At 55.1% G+C, this 18,393-nt stretch overlaps 6 protein-coding genes across 6 annotated transcripts; 4 read left to right on the top strand and 2 right to left on the bottom strand.

Moving 5' to 3' along the window:
* Window positions 1–73: 73 nt before the first annotated feature.
* On the top strand, window positions 74–2,602 carry Z517_09876 (uncharacterized protein; the record flags this gene model as incomplete). Its single annotated transcript, XM_013425784.1, has 1 exon — window positions 74–2,602. One exon carries the CDS (start codon window positions 74–76, stop codon window positions 2,600–2,602), a length of 2,529 nt encoding a protein of 842 aa, XP_013281238.1.
* Window positions 2,603–3,384: 782 nt separating this feature from the next.
* On the top strand, window positions 3,385–5,808 carry Z517_09875 (uncharacterized protein; the record flags this gene model as incomplete). The annotated part of the gene is made up of 1 exon (XM_013425783.1): window positions 3,385–5,808. The coding sequence occupies one exon, from the start codon at window positions 3,385–3,387 to the stop codon at window positions 5,806–5,808; it is 2,424 nt and encodes an 807-aa protein (XP_013281237.1).
* Window positions 5,809–5,959: 151 nt separating this feature from the next.
* On the bottom strand, window positions 5,960–8,307 carry Z517_09874 (uncharacterized protein; the record flags this gene model as incomplete). The annotated part of the gene is made up of 4 exons (XM_013425782.1): window positions 5,960–7,162; window positions 7,224–7,703; window positions 7,767–7,794; window positions 7,856–8,307. The coding sequence occupies 4 exons, from the start codon at window positions 8,305–8,307 to the stop codon at window positions 5,960–5,962; spliced, it is 2,163 nt and encodes a 720-aa protein (XP_013281236.1).
* A 357-nt stretch (window positions 8,308–8,664) lies between these two features.
* Window positions 8,665–10,445, top strand: Z517_09873 (uncharacterized protein; the record flags this gene model as incomplete). The annotated part of the gene is made up of 2 exons (XM_013425781.1): window positions 8,665–8,823; window positions 8,877–10,445. 2 exons carry the CDS (start codon window positions 8,665–8,667, stop codon window positions 10,443–10,445), a joined length of 1,728 nt encoding a protein of 575 aa, XP_013281235.1.
* A 996-nt stretch (window positions 10,446–11,441) lies between these two features.
* Window positions 11,442–13,382, bottom strand: Z517_09872 (uncharacterized protein; the record flags this gene model as incomplete). The annotated part of the gene is made up of 5 exons (XM_013425780.1): window positions 11,442–11,528; window positions 11,675–12,591; window positions 12,648–12,851; window positions 12,926–12,956; window positions 13,050–13,382. The coding sequence occupies 5 exons, from the start codon at window positions 13,380–13,382 to the stop codon at window positions 11,442–11,444; spliced, it is 1,572 nt and encodes a 523-aa protein (XP_013281234.1).
* Window positions 13,383–14,508: 1,126 nt separating this feature from the next.
* Window positions 14,509–16,825, top strand: Z517_09871 (uncharacterized protein; the record flags this gene model as incomplete). The annotated part of the gene is made up of 8 exons (XM_013425779.1): window positions 14,509–14,714; window positions 14,775–14,874; window positions 14,932–15,215; window positions 15,324–15,652; window positions 15,713–15,747; window positions 15,808–15,866; window positions 15,937–16,074; window positions 16,186–16,825. 8 exons carry the CDS (start codon window positions 14,509–14,511, stop codon window positions 16,823–16,825), a joined length of 1,791 nt encoding a protein of 596 aa, XP_013281233.1.
* Between the last annotated feature and the right edge of the window lie 1,568 nt (window positions 16,826–18,393).

Genomic DNA, 18,393 nt, shown 5'->3' with positions numbered 1-18,393 from the left:
GTTCTGCGCAAAACATAGAACGGAGGAAGCAAAATTCGAGGCTCAACCAAACTTCACGAGACAGACAATCAGGATGGTCAGGTCATCTCGAGAGAAGGCCAATCTACCGCCAATCGCGGATCCAGCTCTTCGTGCCTATCCAAATCCAGTTCCCAACCCACTGGTGCGATGGGTGAAGCGCAAAAAGCTGGAACACTACCGGCTACCTGATTCACCGTCAGCCTCCTACGTGCGACTTAGGCTCCGGCCTGAGTTGCTGCTTCGATGGCCGGTCACGCTGAGGGATACGGTCCAATACAACAACCCGGTTATCAGGAAGGAAGAGGCAGTTGGAGGTGTGGAAGAGAATTCGCTAGCTTCAAATAATGGCATGCCACATTCTAGGGCTGCCGCCAATGATGCTGCACCGCTAAAGGACCCAGGCTCCCCAGGCATGAAGGGGGCTGCGCCTGTGGTCGTAGCGGCGGCTGCTGACTTGTTCGCCACGCTCCCTCCACCACCACAGGCGCTTGACGAGGCGGACCCGCCCAATGACGCGCGCCCCAGCATCGCCAAACAGGCGCCAAAGCATGGCAAGAGCAAAATCTCCCTGACACCCAAGTGCTCCTCAGACAAACCCCGAAGCCGGCTGCGCAGTCCAGCCCACCGGCAACCACGTCAAGCCAAATCTATCCTCAAACCTGATCCATCTTCCGATATCAGAAAGAGCAATCCAAACTCAACCGCCACAAAAGGCAGACCCAAGAGTGTCACCGTCCGACTTGAGCCTGAAGTCCAGCACTTCATCGACGATTCTCCTTGGCCCCGTAATTCCGACGAGGAGAATGACCCTCCCTCTCCCTCTCGCGACGGAGGCTCTATAACTGGCAACATTAGCGGCAGCGAAACCGACGACGAGGACGAACTCGAGATGTCGGACGCGCCTCTCCCTCCCCCTGACAAGGCAAAGCGCCCGTCCCTGAAACTCAAGTTTCCCAGCAAACCTGCCATCCCTCAAACTGGAGCAGGGCAGCCTGCGGCGGTGCAGACCCCGACGCCCCAGAGCGCAGTCAGGACACCGTCCATCAAGCTCAAACTCCCAGGCACGAGCACCCCTCGAACCGGTCCTGAAGAGTCCGCAAAGCCAAAGAAAAAGAAAAAGAACACAGATACTGCCGCCGAAACCCCGGGTTCGTCCTCCAAGAAACGCAAACGCGAAGCACGGCCGGGAGAAGACGACGATGAAGGAAATCGACCAGCACCAGCGCCTCCCAAGCCCGCAGCGTTTCGAAAACTCACGTTCAAGAAATCCCAAGCAACCCCTACATCCGCACCCAAACCCTCGGGCACAGCGCACCTGGCCTTCAAAATCAAGGGCAAGATCCCCAAGCGATCGTTGGGAGTGGGCTATGACTCCGAACTCGAGACGGAATATCAGAATGACAAGGGCGAGACATTGGTTGGTCGTGAGGTTGATCCAGTCATCCACGAAGGCTTTGTTCTACGAATGCAACCCGGGGAGGATTGTGATTACTTGCGCAAAGCGATTGAGGATGGGACGGCGGGTCAGGTACTTGCAAGAGGTGCACACGTCAATCTCAGAATGCTCGACACGCTGGGCAGAAGAGGCATTCTCCAGATCAAGGACCACAAGTACGCCACCACCCTGGTTGATCTCCCATGCATTATCGAAGGGATGAAGTCATGGGATAAGAAAGGGTGGATCAAGAGCATCGACATCTGCCAGATGCTTTTGGTGCTTGGCCGCTGCAACAACGAGGAGGAAGCCCGGAACTATCCTCTTCCCGAAGACGTTGACCCCAAAACCTATCAGTACGCCCATGGCCTCACTGCGCCCATGAAGTGGGTTCGAAAGAGAAGGTTTGCGAGAACAAAACGAGCACGAGTGGATGATATTGAGGCGGTTGAGCGGCGAGTCCACGCTCTCCTCGAGGCAGACAAGGCGGCCCTCAGCTCCAAGTATCAACTTTTAGACCATGATCCGCGCCTCGATGAACAAGGATACAGCACGGAACTGGAAGAAGATGAAGATGCCGAGGCCGAGCCAGAGGATTATTTCGACATAGCACCCGGTGTGCATGGTTCCATGGTCGAAACACCAATGCTCACCGAAACTCCTGTGCAGGAGGAAGTTGGACAAGATGACCTCGACGCTCTCGAGCGCATGTTCTTTGACGAGGACGCCGCACCTTCTACAGACACAGCCGGACAAGCTCGAAATACCTTGCACCCGCCTGAAGCGGGCGTCGACTCATCGTTCGCAGTGACTAGCACGTCAGCCTCCCCCTCTATGACGGCCGCACACACCCCCATCTCTGCAGAAGCTGCAGAAGCTTCTTCTGACGAGGACGAAGACGAGGATGCGGGAGATGACGATGAAGACCGAGACGATGCCGAGAAAGAGGGTGATGAGAATAAACGTCAAGTCATGGAGAGGATTGAGGATATGCAGAACAAGATTGCGGAGCAGAGAGAGCTGCTCAAGAAGACAACGAATGCCATCTTGAAGAAGAAGCTGGCGAGAAAGATTCAAGATCTGGAGGACGATGTTGCTATGATGAGGAAGAATGCCGGACTGGGTGGAGATGACGATGAGGACTGATCGGAGCGGGTTTGAGGAGAAGGGACTATGGAGGATTGTGCCTTGAAAGATGGACAGTCATATTGCATGTTGCTTCTCTTGATATTCCTTGGTAGAGATGGAGACGGAGGAAAAAGCATGTCGCCTTCACCCCGATCCATGCACTCAATATTGAATCAGGTTGAAACTGAGACCGAATGTTGGGTCAATCAGCTGTACATTGTTATCAATATTGTCAGGATTCAAATGTCCTTGTTTTCTCGTTGCCTCTTTTCTGTGCATGCGTTGTCTTCTGCGTCGCCTCACTTTGTAGATGGCATTGTCATCGAATGTTTGCAACGGTCGCCTGTTGGCCATTCTCTTTGCTTCTGTGTCTCTCATTTCATCGCCTTCTTCATGCAGATTACCACCGATAGGTATACAACCCGCCAGAGATGAATTCCTCCTTGCTCTACCTTGGGCCCAGGTGGTTTCCAGCGACAAAGACAACACGATCACTCTTCTCTGGCATACGTTGCGACGATATCTAGCTGCGATGCGGCAATAACCCTTGTTATTTGATATCCATGAGGGTGATGCCCGTGTATATCGCCAAATATCGTTTATTCCCAGTCGGTGCCTAGGCTGCATTTTACTAGATGGAGTTTTGTACATGGTACAACCCCTGAGTTGCCTTGTCTTGCTTGTCCAGACAACTGTCCGCACCTGCGCTCTACTCGACAGGAATTGACCCCATATCCTCATGTCTGGTTCCATCCTCATCTACCAGGCTTTACTGACTATCCTCCTAGTAAAAGTGTGAAATGTCTCAAGATGAGCTTTGCACTGTGTCCCGGGACCGAGTGAGGTCAATATACCTGGACGGCCTCAAGTGGAAATCAGGCAACCCAAAGGGCATTCCGCCTACATTCCTCCCTCGCGACACCAGTTATCACTCCGACAAGGACCTGCTGATATCCTTTACGAGCGAGCAAGCAAATCGCCGAGCTCGCGATTGGTGTCAGGCCTACTACTATGCCGCACAAGATCCAGAACACCATATCCATCTACTAGACAGGGCAGTGGGCGCGCTTCTTCGCTGCAACTTTGAGGGAGTCCTCAGCGAGGATGCCATCATTACCCAGACATGCGCTCTGTTATCGCGTCTGCCTCGGACGCCTCAGCTTCCAGCCTCAATATCGGCGCAGTTCAATGGGGCTGCTTTGCCTTGGCTCTATTTCAGAGCCCGTCACTCCGGCTGCGTGAGGCTTGACCGGGCCAGCTGGCACGAGTTGCTCGTAACCAACTGGGTCGATACCAGCTCCATCCGTCTGGCGCTGACCATCGTTCAGATCCGCGATGAGATGATAGACACGACGCAGACCTTCGTGGACACTCTGGCAGAGTTGACGGCAACAGCTTTCGACCTGTCCGCCAAAACAAAAGATACCGCCGATCACAGGCACTGGCTGGTGGCCAAAAGCTTCCTGTGGACGTGCTGGTGCCGCAGTCTGATGCTTCACTTCCACTATCATCTGGGCATGCAACTACGAGCCGGGTACGATGCTGAACGAAATGAGTCGCTGAACATGCGTCAACCACTGCCAGGCCACGACGGAGAGACTCCGAATTCCCTCGAGGCACTGCCACAGTATATGTGCAAGTGGGCCTTTGCGCTGCTGAGGTTGGATAGGGCGTCTATCGGCCAAGATTTCCGCGACTTTCGACGCCGATTCGGTGCCATGTTCAACGACAAGCCAGCAAGATGCATTCTTTCGTCTTCGCAGGCCTGTAATGGACAAGGACCAGAACATTGCCAACGGTTCACGGGCATGACAATAGTCGACCAATCGGCCCACGATTTCCGGTGCAACGGTGGTTGTGACAAGATGTTCTGGGACGAATATAGTTATCGCAACATCGAGGGCGCCAGAGCCGTGTCGGTCAAGGACTCTGACAATGTCGCCATTCGATACTGTCAAGCGTCTTCCCGGACACTCAGTGTCTCACATGTATGGGCTCATGGTGCGGGAGGGAGACCTCATACGGGGATGAATGCTTGTCTACACGCACGACTGATACAGCTGGCCCACGAAAATAAATGTGACTCTTACTGGATGGACACGTCTTGTATTCCCGAGAATCATGACCTTCGTGCGGAGGCTATAGCTAACATCAACAAGATCTTCACCATCAGCCGGATGACACTGATCTGGGATCGCGACATCATGTCCATTGATATCAGCGACGGCTCGATCGAGACATGGGAGACCCTACTCTCGACGCTTCTGGTCTGTGATTGGAATGTCCGGTCTTGGACGCTGCTCGAGTCGATGAGGGCCCGTCACACCGTCCATCTCCTGTGCAAATACAACAGAATCATCTCGGTCAAGGAATGCCTGACAAAGGTCCACGAACAGGGGTCAATGGCCATCGCCAACCTCTTCCTCACCCATCAGCAGCTCCTCCCGGCTCAACCACCTTCGCCGTTTGACAAAAATCCCCGAGGAGATATTGCCCGGCGGCGAGACGGGTACATCTCGGTGGAAGAGTCTATCTGCCTGCTGGCGTACCGCCACGCCTCGCGCCCAGGCGACAGTACTGTCATCATGAGCTTGTTGCACGATACCACGCCCGCGTACACTGCCGAGATGTTTTGGAAATCCAAAATCAACAGCATCATCCACACGGGCGTCCTGTTCTCCTCCCTTCCCAGACTACAGTGCAAAGGTTTCGGTTGGGCTCCGGCCCAACCAGAGGTCTCTCGACTGACCACCACCTCCACCACCTCATCGAATGCAACATCCTTACTATCATCACCATTGCATCTGGTGTACGACGGCGCGGGAACATCCGTCGCGCTCATCACAGACAAAGGCCTCGATGCAACGTTTACTACTTTTGAAGTATCCGGTCCCTCGCCAAGCGGGTTCCCCGCGAGTGTCAAGGCCTTCAAGGACACTTTCGCGCGTGGCGATCGTAAGGGAGTTGATTGTCCGTCACGTCGAGCCTGGGAGGAATTCAAGCTGCACAAATACCGCCACGCGAGGTTTGTGCTCGCTGCAAAGGTGGTCGCGTCTAGCGGTTACTATGTCTATCGAGGACCTCGACATGGCACCGTCTTTGGGGTAGTTGGCTCGAATGACAAAGCTCACAAGATTTGGCACTGGCTCGGCGTCTTTGAATGGGACGCTGCAGCTCCGTGGCCTCCAATGAGACGAGAGGTGGAGGACATCTTCCTGGTGTGAAGACAGGCCCAATTAGCGTCAAGGGGGAGAAGGCCACGTTGACTTGAATTTCCCCTTTGACTTTGTCGGTCAGATATTGATCCTGGCAAGGAAGCTGCGTCAATGTCTTCCATGGAAACCCCCTCTCAATCCAGGCGACTCTGCAGCACTGTTACAAGTCCTCCATCTGACCGAAGCCAAAATGTCCCGAAAGCAGCTGCTCCCATTGCGTCCACTCGTTCGGGTCCATCTCAAATGAAACGAGATCGGGGAAGTTATAGTCAAGGGTATCAGACTCGAGCAGATAACCACCACCCTGGTTTCCAGCCTGAAAATTTCCCAGGCTGGCAAAGTCCTGATCACTCGGCCGCCGACCAGAACTCTGTCTGGACGCCCTGAAACTTTGGCGCATCGCCGTAATGTACTCGGGCGTCACTGGCTCCGGGAGACCCTCTGATCTCGCGGTGGCGACATGGTCGTCCCAGACCTCCAGGGTCCATTTACTCAGTGCCAGGTACACTGGGCCCGTGGATTCCTTGAAGGCCTCGGATTTCTGCGAAATCACCACGCCAATCAGCTGCCACAGGCGATCAAGCTCGGGTCCTGGCTTGCGATGTCGCGCCTCGATGAGGACGCAGAGCATTGTGTCCCAGAGATAGCTCGTGCTGATGCGCCACGCGTACTTTTGCAGTGCCTGGTTGCCAAACACCAAGACGGCGTATTCCAGCAGTTTCGCGGCGTTGGCAAAGACAATGTCTCGCTCCGCCTGTGGGATTTTGACCCGTCGTCCAGCGAACCGTCGTCGTGGACTGTGGGCGAGGAGCCTCATCTTACATATTCCAGACCGGATCATGACGGATGTAAAGGTATGCAAGGGGTTCGACGGGTCGCAGTATCGGAGATACTTTCTCTCCCAAAGATCCTGCATCTGGTTTATGACGCTGTCCTTCTTGGCCGTGGTGGTGTCTGGACTCGTGAGGATGTCCCAGTGAACACCATTCGACAGTGGGGAGGCGAGGCTGCGCAGGGAGTTCATGATATCACACCGGACGAGGCACATGGCAATCGAGGTGATGCCATCCCGCTCGGGTGGGGGGTCGACCATGTCGGGACTAAGGTCTTCATCCTCGACATTGAGAGGCATCTTGGTGTCTCCAATGGTCAGATCGAGGGACGGTCTCATACCCAACATGTCGGCGGCGCGGAAGTCGATGTGCACAATGTGCCACCAGAGCCGACGCCGCATTTCCGTCTCGAAGAGCGACAGGCCCAGCGATTCCCCGTCGCGGTGGAGACCCATTTTGAGCGCCAGCCGCACGGCCACTCCTGACAAGATGAACTGGGTGTCATGTCGAAGGCACATTCTTACGCCAACCTACACAGCATGTGTTAGGACAATTCAGAACAGAAACTTCAGAGGAGTACGTGATCTCTACCAGGAACAACGAAAATGCTCGCAAGGTCATGAGACTTGAAGTTTGCAGGAGTCCAGCATTGATCAAGGCCTGCCGAGCCATCGATCGATATCGCGTCAGCATGACCGGTCGTGGTCCTCCCAGCAGACGATGGCATTCGTCGTCATCTAGCGCGCGGACTGCAGCAAGGCAAAACCCAAACATGGCCGCCGTCAGGCTGTTGGGTGTCTCGCGTGGATGTTGCAGTGCATTGGTCAACGAGGCCCAGAATGTCGGGATGTGCAGAAACTTCATGACCGGATCGATTCGGTCCACGTAGATATCCTTCAGCTTGCGCAGGACCTCCATAGGGGGGAAGTAATCGACGAGGTCGAAGGTGTTGGAGGTGCTGGAGCGATGAGGAAGGCTTGCTTGGTCGAGCGGACCTAGAAACAGGGCACATTCGCTCACGCTGGCCTCGTCCAAGACGCCATCGGGGGCGTATTCGTCCGGATGATGAAACTATCGACGGAGTGTGTTAGAAGAGGATGCTTCTTGAATATGGGTCTTCGCCAACACTCTCACCTTGTCTCCCAAGTTGGACCAGAGGGCGCTGTGGATAGGGTAGGACTTAGACACTGTTCACTAGGGAAAGGGACGCCAGGGTCTCAAACCTGTCAAAGTATCTCGAGTTGCCTTCTCTCGTGACCAGCTTTGTTCTAGCCAGACCAAGTCCTCCAGGAGCACCGGAGCCGTCGACGTCGACATCGACATGAGGCTCACTGTCTTTGTGGACCATAGCCGCATCGTATTTATCACATGATTCCATATCCGAGCCATCGTCACTGTCCAGCGACGGTTCGATCTTCGCGCCATACGCCCTGAGCATCTCTTCGTACCGTCTCAGTCTGGCGTGCAGTCCTTCGCGCGCGGGCTTCGTCCTCTTCCGCTTGCCGCGCGTCGGCGGGACGAAGCTACATTGTGTGTCTCCCTTGACGCAGTTGGCGCATGGAGACTGGCGGTCGCACTTGATTTTGCGCTGGCGACAGACCAAGCAGGAGAAGCCTTTGGCGTCTGCGGTTGTGTCTGTCGCTGTCGCGGGGTCCTCAGTCAGGGGGCGCGACATGGTTAAGTTTCACTTTATTTCTCCCTCGCTTTTGGGAAATACTCGGTGGTCGGAGAGAGGGGTTATTTTGTAGAGATGGGAGGATTTGTTGATGTGGTGGTGGTATTTCACCTGATGTTGATCTCGGCGCTCGGAAGGTCAAAAATCAACATTTGAGCCCCGAGAGGCGAAGCGAAGTGAATACAACGCAAAAAAGGGGGACAAATTCAACCACAAGCAGGCTACCACCAACTACCAAAAGCCAGGTACTTAAGGAAGCGGGCTGTCAGGTCTGCAGACTGCGGACATGGACTCTCCAGCTTGCCTCAGTTCACATCTCTATTCCTGCGCAGCACGAGTCCCAGCATTGCTTCCACCATGACACGAACCTCTTCACACGACGACGATGATGCCAAACATGACCCAGAGGCGGACACCCAGCAGAAGAGTGTTGGGACAGATGATGGATATCCCAGCATGCGGAAGAGGATCCTGATCATGCTCGCAGGCTACCTTGCCATATTCCTGGTTACTTTGGTACTTCCAATGCCTTTACAATCTCTCCCACCTCGACTGACCAACTCCTCTAGGACCAAAACATCATATCCACGGCCATCCCACGAATCACCGACGAGTTCGACTCCATCGCAGACATTGGGTGGTATGGCAGCGCGTACCTGCTCACCATGTGCAGCTTCCAGCTCCTCATGGGCAAGGTCTACAAGTTCTACCCGGCAAAACCCGTCTTCCTGTCGGGCATTGTGCTCTTTGAAGTCGGCTCAGCAGTGTGTGGATCGGCGCCAAGCTCTGTGGCCTTCATCATCGGTCGCGCCGTTGCAGGCCTGGGTGCGTCAGGCATGTTCTCGGGCGTCATGGTCATCCTGTTCCACACCGTCCCTCTTCAGCAACGGCCGATCTGGCAGGGTGCTTTTGGGGGTATCTTTGCGATTGCGTCCGTCATCGGGCCTCTGGTCGGAGGGGCATTCACCGATAACGTCACCTGGAGATGGTGTTTCTACATCAACCTCCCCATCGGCGCCGTGGTCGTGGTCGTCACCATGGTCGTCCTGCGCCTTTCCCACCAAAAACTCGACAAACGCGCCCCCGGGATCCTGGGTAAGGTGAAGCAGCTCGACCCCCTGGGAAACCTGGTGTTCTTCCCCGGCATCATTTGTCTGATCCTGGCTCTCCAGTGGGGAGGGACCACGTACTCGTGGGACAATGCGAGAGTCATTGTCCTGCTGGTTCTCTGTGCCGTACTCTGCCTGGCCTTTGGGGGAATCCAGGTCTGGAAACAAGAAGACGGCACCGTCCCTCCCCGGATCATCAAGCAGCGCAGCGTGGCGGCTGCGCTGTGGTTCTCGTTTTTCAATGGCGCCGGCGTCATGGTCACCGTTTACTACCTGCCCATCTGGTTCCAGGCCATCAAGGGGGTCAGCGCCGTCAAGTCGGGCATCATGCTGCTCCCGCTGGTGCTGTCGTCGGTCATCGCCTCCATCTCGTCGGGCATCATCATCAGTCGCGTTGGCTACTACACGCCGTTCTTCATCCTCAGCTCTGTGGCCACGTCCATCGGCGCCGGCCTGTTATGCACTTTTACCTCGACGACAGCCCACCCGGCGTGGATCGGGTACCAGGTGATACTGGGGCTAGGCTTGGGCTTCGGCGCTCAACAGGGCCTGAACGTCGTGCAAACCGTCTTGGACCGTCCTGACATCGCCACCGGCACCGCCGTCGTCATGTTTCTGCGCTTCCTCGGCTCCGCCATCTTCCTGCCCGTCGCCGAGAACATATTCCTTAACGGCCTCGTCGCGAAACTGACGGCCGATCTGCCCGGCGTCGATCCCCACGCGGTGACCACGACCTCGGGCGCGACGGACCTGCGCAATCTCGCTGGTGGCAACGACCTGGCCGTCCTCCTGGCCGATTACAACGACGCCCTCGTCCATGTCTTTTACCTCGTCGTGGCGACTTGCGTCGCGACCATCTTGGGGAGTGTGCTGGTCGAGTGGCGCAGCTTGAAGGTTCGCGCTGCTGTTACTTCTGCTACTGCTAGTAGTGGAGGAGATGGTAGTGGTGAGGGTGATAACGAGCCGACTGAGTCCAAGGAGGCTGGCGAAGCGACAGAGCGAAAGGACTCCAACGCACAAAATGCTTAAAAGATGGGGAGGGGGGAACAGGGCCTCCTTTAGTTTGTTTTCTATACATCAAGGCGGTGCTGGTGGGTGGGCGGGCTGGGCATATCATCTCATATCATCTCCTATTCATTTTATACACTCTCCTCTCTTGTCTTCTCGGTTTCTTTTCTTTTATTCTACGGCCTCATGGAGGGCAATCCAACAGAACAGAGGGATTTTACTATTATTTTGGTGTCAGAGTTCTTCACACATACACACAGCTTGGGGGCGGTTGGACCTTTTGCTCGAAAAAAAAAAGAAATTTCTATTTTATTGTACATGTGCATGTACATGTACATCAATAGGGAGATGAATAGATTGAGAAAAACTCCTCTCTATGGGAGAAAAAAGGCAAAAGAGTCCTTCGCACGTCTTGGGAGTCATAAAATCCTTACCCATCTCGCCTGTTCCATCCCATCCCATCACGGTTTCCCTTTGCATCTGTATTCACCATGGTGCAAGGCAGAGGCGTCTAAGCACTGTGATTTTATCCGGGACGCAGGACAGAACCCGACAAATCCTCTTCATACTTCCCTGGACATGAATGGTAAGAATATCAGTTGACAAGATGCCAATTTCTGATCTATCTAGAAGAAAAAACTATGAATCAACGACCGCTGTCTATGACGGAAGCCACAACGCTGGGGTTTTCTGAGATGTTGGACGAAACTACCATATTGACTACCTAAGTGAGAGGATCACCGCGATGGAAGAGGATTCATAACAATGAGCATAACGATATGGTGACGCTGGTTGGTGGTTGGTGATGTTGACGTTGAAGAAGGATTCGCTTTCACGGCGACACATATACACACACACGCACACAGAGACTCTCTCTCTCTCTTCCTTTCCTCCATTCCTCTCCTCCGGTCTCCATCCGCATCTCCATTCCTGGCATCTCTTGACAACTCACTAACTGACTGACTGAAAGTTGACGCGATGATAAGAAGAAACAAACAAGTCTGTCTGACTAGTTGATCAAATCTCGACCGACTTCTCGGTCCGCTGCTCTCGTCGTCGCGGGATCGTCATGACCTGGTGGAGTTTGACGTCGGCGGGTTCAAACTGTCATGTGTGAGCGTGTCAGTCGGCCATCAGCCACGTATTAAACCACCCATCCCTGGGATCAGACGAACAGCCAACGCAGGAAAGAAGAGGTAAGGAGGAGAGAAAAGGATAAAAGCGAGGAAACAAAAAAGGCTAATTCTCACCTTATAAATCCTCAAGAGCGTGGCCCAGATCTTGTACAGCTCCAGCTGGACAATGTTCTTGCCGATGCAGCTGCGGCTGCCATGGCCAAAGACCAGCATGGAGCGGTGCATGCGGACCTTGCGCTCGCGGAACTCGTCCTCGGTCTCGCTGGGCTGCCGCATCCAGCGCTCCGGGTTGAAGGCGCGGGCGTCCTTGCCAAAGACGTGGGGCAGCATCGCCATGGACGCGGCGTTCATGGCGATGACGGTGCCGGGTGGCAAATGCGTGCCGTTGGGCAGCGTCAGGCCCGACGGTCCCGCGACGCGCTCGAGGTTGTTGGCCGGGGCGCCGAATTGGCGGTACGACTCCTGGATGACGGCGTCGAGGTACGGCATCTTCAGGGCCAGCTCGAGCGCCGCGGGACCCTCGGTGTCGACCTCCTTCATGGCCGCCATGTTGACGCTGCGGATCTCCTGGTTCAGCCGCTCCTGCGCCTCCGGGTGCTCCGTCAGCCAGTGGATGGTGGCGTCCATGGCGCGGGCGCTGTTGTTGGCCCCGGCGAGCACATTCGTGGCCGTGAGGTGGGTGATGCGCAGGTCCGTCATCAGCGGGTACGCCTTTCTCGCCGCAATGAAGCTCCCCAGGAGATCCTCGTGGCGGCGCGACGCCGACTGCGCCTCGGGGTCCTTGGACGCCTTGGCCAGACGCTCGCTGACCACGCGCCGCGCAAAGGTGAAGAACATGCTCGGCTTCTGCGTGACGAGCTTGAGGAAGGGGTTGCGCTTGGTCAGCGTGTCGAGCAGCGGGAAGTTGTTGGCCACGCTGATGTATCGAAAGTTCTCCCGCTGCGCCTGGATCATGCCGTTGAAGTCGTAGCCGTGGTCGAGGAAGCCGAGCGGCTCGCCGAACGAGATCTTGGACATGACATCAAAGGCCCCTTTTTGAGGACAGTGTCAGACCAATCTGCCACTTTAGTGAGCGGGTTGAACTCACAGTATTGAAGCCAACGAGTCATGTTGATCGGAGTCCCATCGGCGTCATGCTTGTCGAGCTCCTTGATCAGCTTTTCGATCGTCTCGTCAATGTACGGCTCGTAGCCCTTTAGAGAGGACAGCGAATAGGCGTGGGCAATGGGCCGCCTGTACATTCCGTGCGTCTTTTCATCCTTGATGCTGACCAGAGCGGTCTGGTCGGTGCCTGTGAGACGGATGAGCGGGTGCACTCTTTCCAGATGCAATTCACCAGTGGAATGGACATAATGATCTACCTACCGGTCATGACAAAGACTTGGTATCCGGGACCCTGATGCAACGAAGGTGATGATTAGCAATCACACTCCTCTAACACGACTCATTTCCACCCCCCCCCCCCCTTTTTCTCTGCAGACTCACTCACCTTATCCAGACGTTCCCTGAAGCCATAAATCGTATCAATCGCCTCGGGATCATAGACGAGGACATGCTTCGGTCCGATCCTCACCACGTCCCCGTACCGGCCGATCATGTTGATCTGGTAGTTGTTGACGGCCTCCTTGTGGTGGTTGAGCCTCCATGCCTGGTACCCGCGCCACAGGTTGGTGTACTTGGCCAGCCAAGGACCGGGGACATGGTCGAGGCCGGCCCGCTTGCTCTGGACGAACAGGTAGAGGATGAGACCGACGAAAACCGCCGCGGCGAGGTAGACGGGCGAGACGGCCGCGTGCTGGGTCAGCGGCGTGGAAAGCGCCATGTCGCGTTGCGTTGGCGTTCAAATTGATAAAGAAAGAAAAAAAGATGTCGTTGTTGTTGTTGCTGCAAAGGGTTCCAAAGGGCCCAAGTAAACGGACGGGGCAAGAGTGGGATGGGGAATAGTATGGCCAAGGAATTTCCAAGCAAAAGAGTCAAGCTCAAGGAGGCGGGCGGGCCAAGTGCTGATGGGGAGTATGGCGGCGGATGATGAGCCAAGGGGCTGGCTTTAAAAAAATGCTTGCGTTGCTTATGTACAAGTTTTCAAAGTCCCAGTCATTCTCCCCCCATGCATTCTGCTTCCTTCCTCCCCTCTCCCATTCTCTCCGAGCCCAACTGGGGGAAACGTATTTATGCTTACCCGAGGGACCAACAAGTCAACCTAGAGCCTTGTGATGTGTCCTCCCCCCCTCTCCCCTGCGACAGAAACCCAACTGCCGACCTGTCCCCAGAGGGCGGGGAGACAAGGGGGAGTTAAGAGGTAAGTGTAAGGTCTCTGGGGAAGATTCCCCCGCAGTTGTGTGTGTGGAGGAGGGGCCAATCATAGAGATGCCGAAGGCGCTCGGAACGGCTAGATCGGCTGCTTAGCTCAGCTTGGCGCTGGCCAAAAGAGGAAAGGATCGTATAGTGGTGCGTTATGATTGGGTTTTTAGATCCCAAGTGGCTGAGGGTATCCTCCCCCAGGCTATGTGGACAGCTTAGCCGGGTAGCTTAGCCTAGCCCTAGCCTGTGGGCGCTTCAGATCCATTCCCTTTCTTTGCGACGCGACCCCCCGTCTCTCTTGCCTATATCACTCGGAGAGTAGACCACGAGGGCACAAACCCCCTTATGCGGAGATTCCCCGACCTTGAGTTGTGAAGGCACCGAATCATCAAGTTGATTCTCTGGCAGAAAACAACTGCCGATACAACGTCTTCGGCACGGGAACCGACACGTGGTAGCCTGGTCACATTATCCCCAGACATCGTTTGTCACCGCACTGAAAGGCTTCTCTCATCTTCCTCCAGAACTCGAGAGAAAGTGTCAGCTTCACCACACACATAGTGTAGGTGTCGTGCTACCTCCCTTCATTGCATGTTGACTTTGATTGATCTCTCTGTCGTTTTGTATCTTGTAGTAAAGCAGCCATCATGAGCTCCACAGTTAATCCCGGACAGAACGAGCAGGTGGCTCCTGTCCAGGTCGCGGACAAGCCGTTGGGCGAACACCACGAGACGGCCGTCGAGCATGTCAAGGAGGTCAACGACGCCATTGCCAGGGTCGACTCTCACCTGGACAACACACACGTCGCGCTCGGCTGGCGATCATGGCTCGTGGTGCTCGTGACCATGTTTGGGTAAATATACCCTCTAACAGAATCTCACTGGGGATCTGTCTCTGTTGACACAGCGGCCAGCAACTTGACCTTGGTGTTCGTCGTCGTGGCCGCAGGTTCGGTCATTGCCTTTATCATTCGAGACTTGGGTCATCCCGGACTGGCCGGCTGGATCATCCAGGTACCTTGTTCGGTTCTTCTCTTCCAACCCGAAGTCAACCGCTAATGTGGTATCAAGGGCCCGCTCCTGGTTCAGAGCGTTCTGTGCCCCATCATAGGGAGGCTGTCGGACGTGGTAGACCGCAAATACCTCGCCTGCATTCAACTGTCGGTCGCCTTTGTCGGATCCGTCGTGTCTGCCACGGCCCATTCCATGAACACCTTGATAGGAGGAGGGATCCTGATCGGCGTGGGCCTTTCGTCCCTGGGCATCATTGTGGCCATCCCTGCCGAAGTGCTCCCGCTGAAGTACCGAGCCATTGCCAACGGAGCCAACTTTCTCGGCGGCGCCTTTGGAGGCCTGTAAGTCATTGTTTTCACACCTTGTAGTATCCCCGTATGTATGTGTGCGTCTTTCCCAACCAGGCTGCTGATATCACGGCCCCCCTCCCCGGCCATGTCGTGGTGAAGGGTTGGACAGCTCGGCGCCGGCGCCGTCACCAACGTCGAAAAGGACGGCTGGCGCAACATCTTCTGGATGCAAGCCGCCTTCCACGGCGCTACGGTCCTCATGCTCTTGGCCTTCTACTTCCCGCCCCGCCGCTCCGACTACCCCAAGATGACCTTTGTCGAGGTCCTGTGGTCGCTCGACCCCATCGGCGCCGTCCTCTTCGTCGGTGGCGCCACCCTGACTATTCTGTCATTGGACTGGACCGGCGGCACGTACGCGTGGAGCGACGCCCATGTCATCGCACCGCTTGTCATTGGCATCGTTCTGCTGATCTTGTTTGGGATCTATGGTAAGTCTGCCAGCCAAAAAGGGCTTGCTGGGGGCGGTATGGGCTAATGAAGGAATATAGAATGGAAAGGACGAACCGATGGAATTGTTGCCCATGTGAGCACGTCCTGAAAATTCCTTCCTCTTTTGGCACACGAGATACTGATTCTCGTCAAGGTCATGTTCAAGAACGGATATAATTTCCCTCTGGCTGTATTTGCCTTTGCGGTAGAAGGGTAAGTCTTTGTCCAACGCATGATCGATCCAGTTCAAGAACTCTGAGACGATTAACACTTTGACAAACAGATGGATCTTCTACAGCGCCGTCAACAGCGTGACTCCACAAGTGATTCTCAATCTCGGATGGGAGACGACGTCGTGGCAAATCTCGATCCGCCAACTGGCGTACCAACTGCCGACGATCGGTTTCTCGATTCCCATGGTGTAAGCCCTGCTGCATCTTTCCCCCTCTTAAGCTATGTTTCCTCAGAACTTCCCTCCCTTGATGTCTAATCACTCATCTATACACTTTGCTTACCACACACGACAAATCAGTCTCTACTCGACCAAATACAAAGACCTCAAGAACCCGCTGATCTTCACGTACACGGTCTTCCTGATCGTCTGCATCTGCTACGCGACCATCAAACCCAGCGAGAATCACGCACAGTACGCGTTCGCGGTGCTGGCGGGGATCGGACAGGCGGGCCCGCTCACGCTGATCCTGGCGCTGGTGCAGTTCGCGGCGCCGCACGCCTTCATCGCGACCGCGTCGGGGTTTGCGCTGTCGGCGCGGGCGATCGGGGGCGCGTTCGGGTCGGCGGTGCTCGACGCCATCATCAACGGCAAGATCGACGCGACGCTGGCGCGCGACGTGACGCGCGCGGCCACGGGCGCGGGCCTCCCCGCGAGCTCGGTGCCGGACCTGCTCGAGGCCATCGGCGCAGGCGAGGGGTTCGACGCCGTGCGCGGCCTCAACGGCACCATCCTCGACGCGGCCCTCGACGCCCGCAACTGGGCCTACGCCCGCGCCTACCGCCTCGCCTGGGCGAGCATCATTCCCTTTGTCGCCCTGGCCATCGTCGCCGTCATCTTCATCAAGCACGTCAAGGAGCTCATGACCGAGCACGTCGAGGCGAGTGTCGAGAGGAGGCCTGCCGCCGCCGCGGCCAGGAGAGACGAGGAGAAGAACTGATTTCCCATAACCCCTCCAAGAATGCACCGATATAGCATGAGTCTTTTGTTGCAATCTTTTGTAGAGACGGGGACACTGACCTGCCACGCATACACACACACACTCTCTCTCTCTCTCTTTGTCTGTCTGTCTCGAGACGAAATGCACGAGTCCGCGGCGAAGAAATGTATCCTGTACCCTATATCCTATATCCTATAGCCTATTCATATACCATACACCATCTCCTGGCATGCACAATAGTCTCCATACATACATGCATCATACACATACACAAATCTACAGACATATCTTCATATCTATACACACGCACACACACATATATATATACATAATCCCCAAACCGTCGTCTTCTACAAATCTTTCGCTAACTTACTACCCGCCGCTTTACTCTCCGGATAACGACTACTTAGCCGACTCGCTCCCCGTCCGCCCCATTTCTCCCTTCCTCTCTTTCGCGCTCCCTTTCTACTCCCCTCTGCTCCCTCACGTGCCAGTGAGGCTCCAGTCTCACAGGCGCTAACGTTACGTCTATCTAGCCTTACGGTATCTTTGCCCGATCACATCTATGATGGCCCGTTTCGGCCCTGAGCGAGGTCGACGAGGAATTGACTCAAGATGAACCACCAACGCGGAAATTCACCATTATCAGCGACAACCAGTCAGCACTCAAGCGCTCGCATGGCCATCGAGCAAGCCTGGACAGGCGATGGTTCACCACATACTGGTTCAAGCGAATAAACTCCAAGAACATCAAGTCCAACTGCGCTTACAATGGATCCCTAGTCAACTGTGACAATCTTGGGAACGAGCAGTCAGTACGGAGGAAGACCACGGATCCTGACACTTGGTGTCCGAGCTCAAGAGAACTAACCTGTCAGGAACGGCCTATAGAGATAGGCAGAGGGTAGCGATTGGTACAGGTAGGTATAGGTATTCCTTGATAGTATACATATCTTAACTGAAAACTCAAAGTATGAGGGAAGGAAGCTTCCCTCAGGCGGTGAGCATGCGGTGCTCAAATGTGACTGGCAGGGATGCCAAGGACGTGTAATGACCGTCACGCTAGTCCTCGGCCGAAGGCCTTCGGACTAGCGCCGGTAGGGCCCTGTAAAATTACTCGAAGGTATATAGTCAGACGGTCCCCAGGACCTAGCAGAATTCACCATGTTCCTCCATTGAGTCACACAAATAATAAGGGGCTGTCACGTGCGAGTTATACTTGGCGGTTCGTGACATAGGCGCCGGGCAAAGTCTCCAGCACTACTATAGCCCGCTGCACCTGCCAAACCTGTACACTCTGGAGTGGGAGAGAGACTGGGACAAGGAAGAGATGTTTGGGAATCGAGAAGGGGATTGGGAGAGGTCATTCAGGATGCTCAATTGTATTGGATAAGTGACCTGCCCATAGAGAAAAGAAATAGAGCACGAAGCAGGAGAAGAGCGAGTTATTACCCACATCTCGAGATGACGATTGTTGAATTGATGGGCCTTTTGTTGGCCGTTAAATGCAGAGATCTTCAATTGCCGTCTGGTTCTGCGCGTTAAACTGGACTCTCGAAATTTGTTGA

Source organism: Fonsecaea pedrosoi (genome assembly GCF_000835455.1).
Source record: "Fonsecaea pedrosoi CBS 271.37 unplaced genomic scaffold supercont1.6, whole genome shotgun sequence".
NCBI classification, from domain to species: Eukaryota; Fungi; Ascomycota; class Eurotiomycetes; order Chaetothyriales; family Herpotrichiellaceae; genus Fonsecaea; species Fonsecaea pedrosoi.
This window is presented reverse-complemented; position numbering and strand designations above follow the sequence as displayed.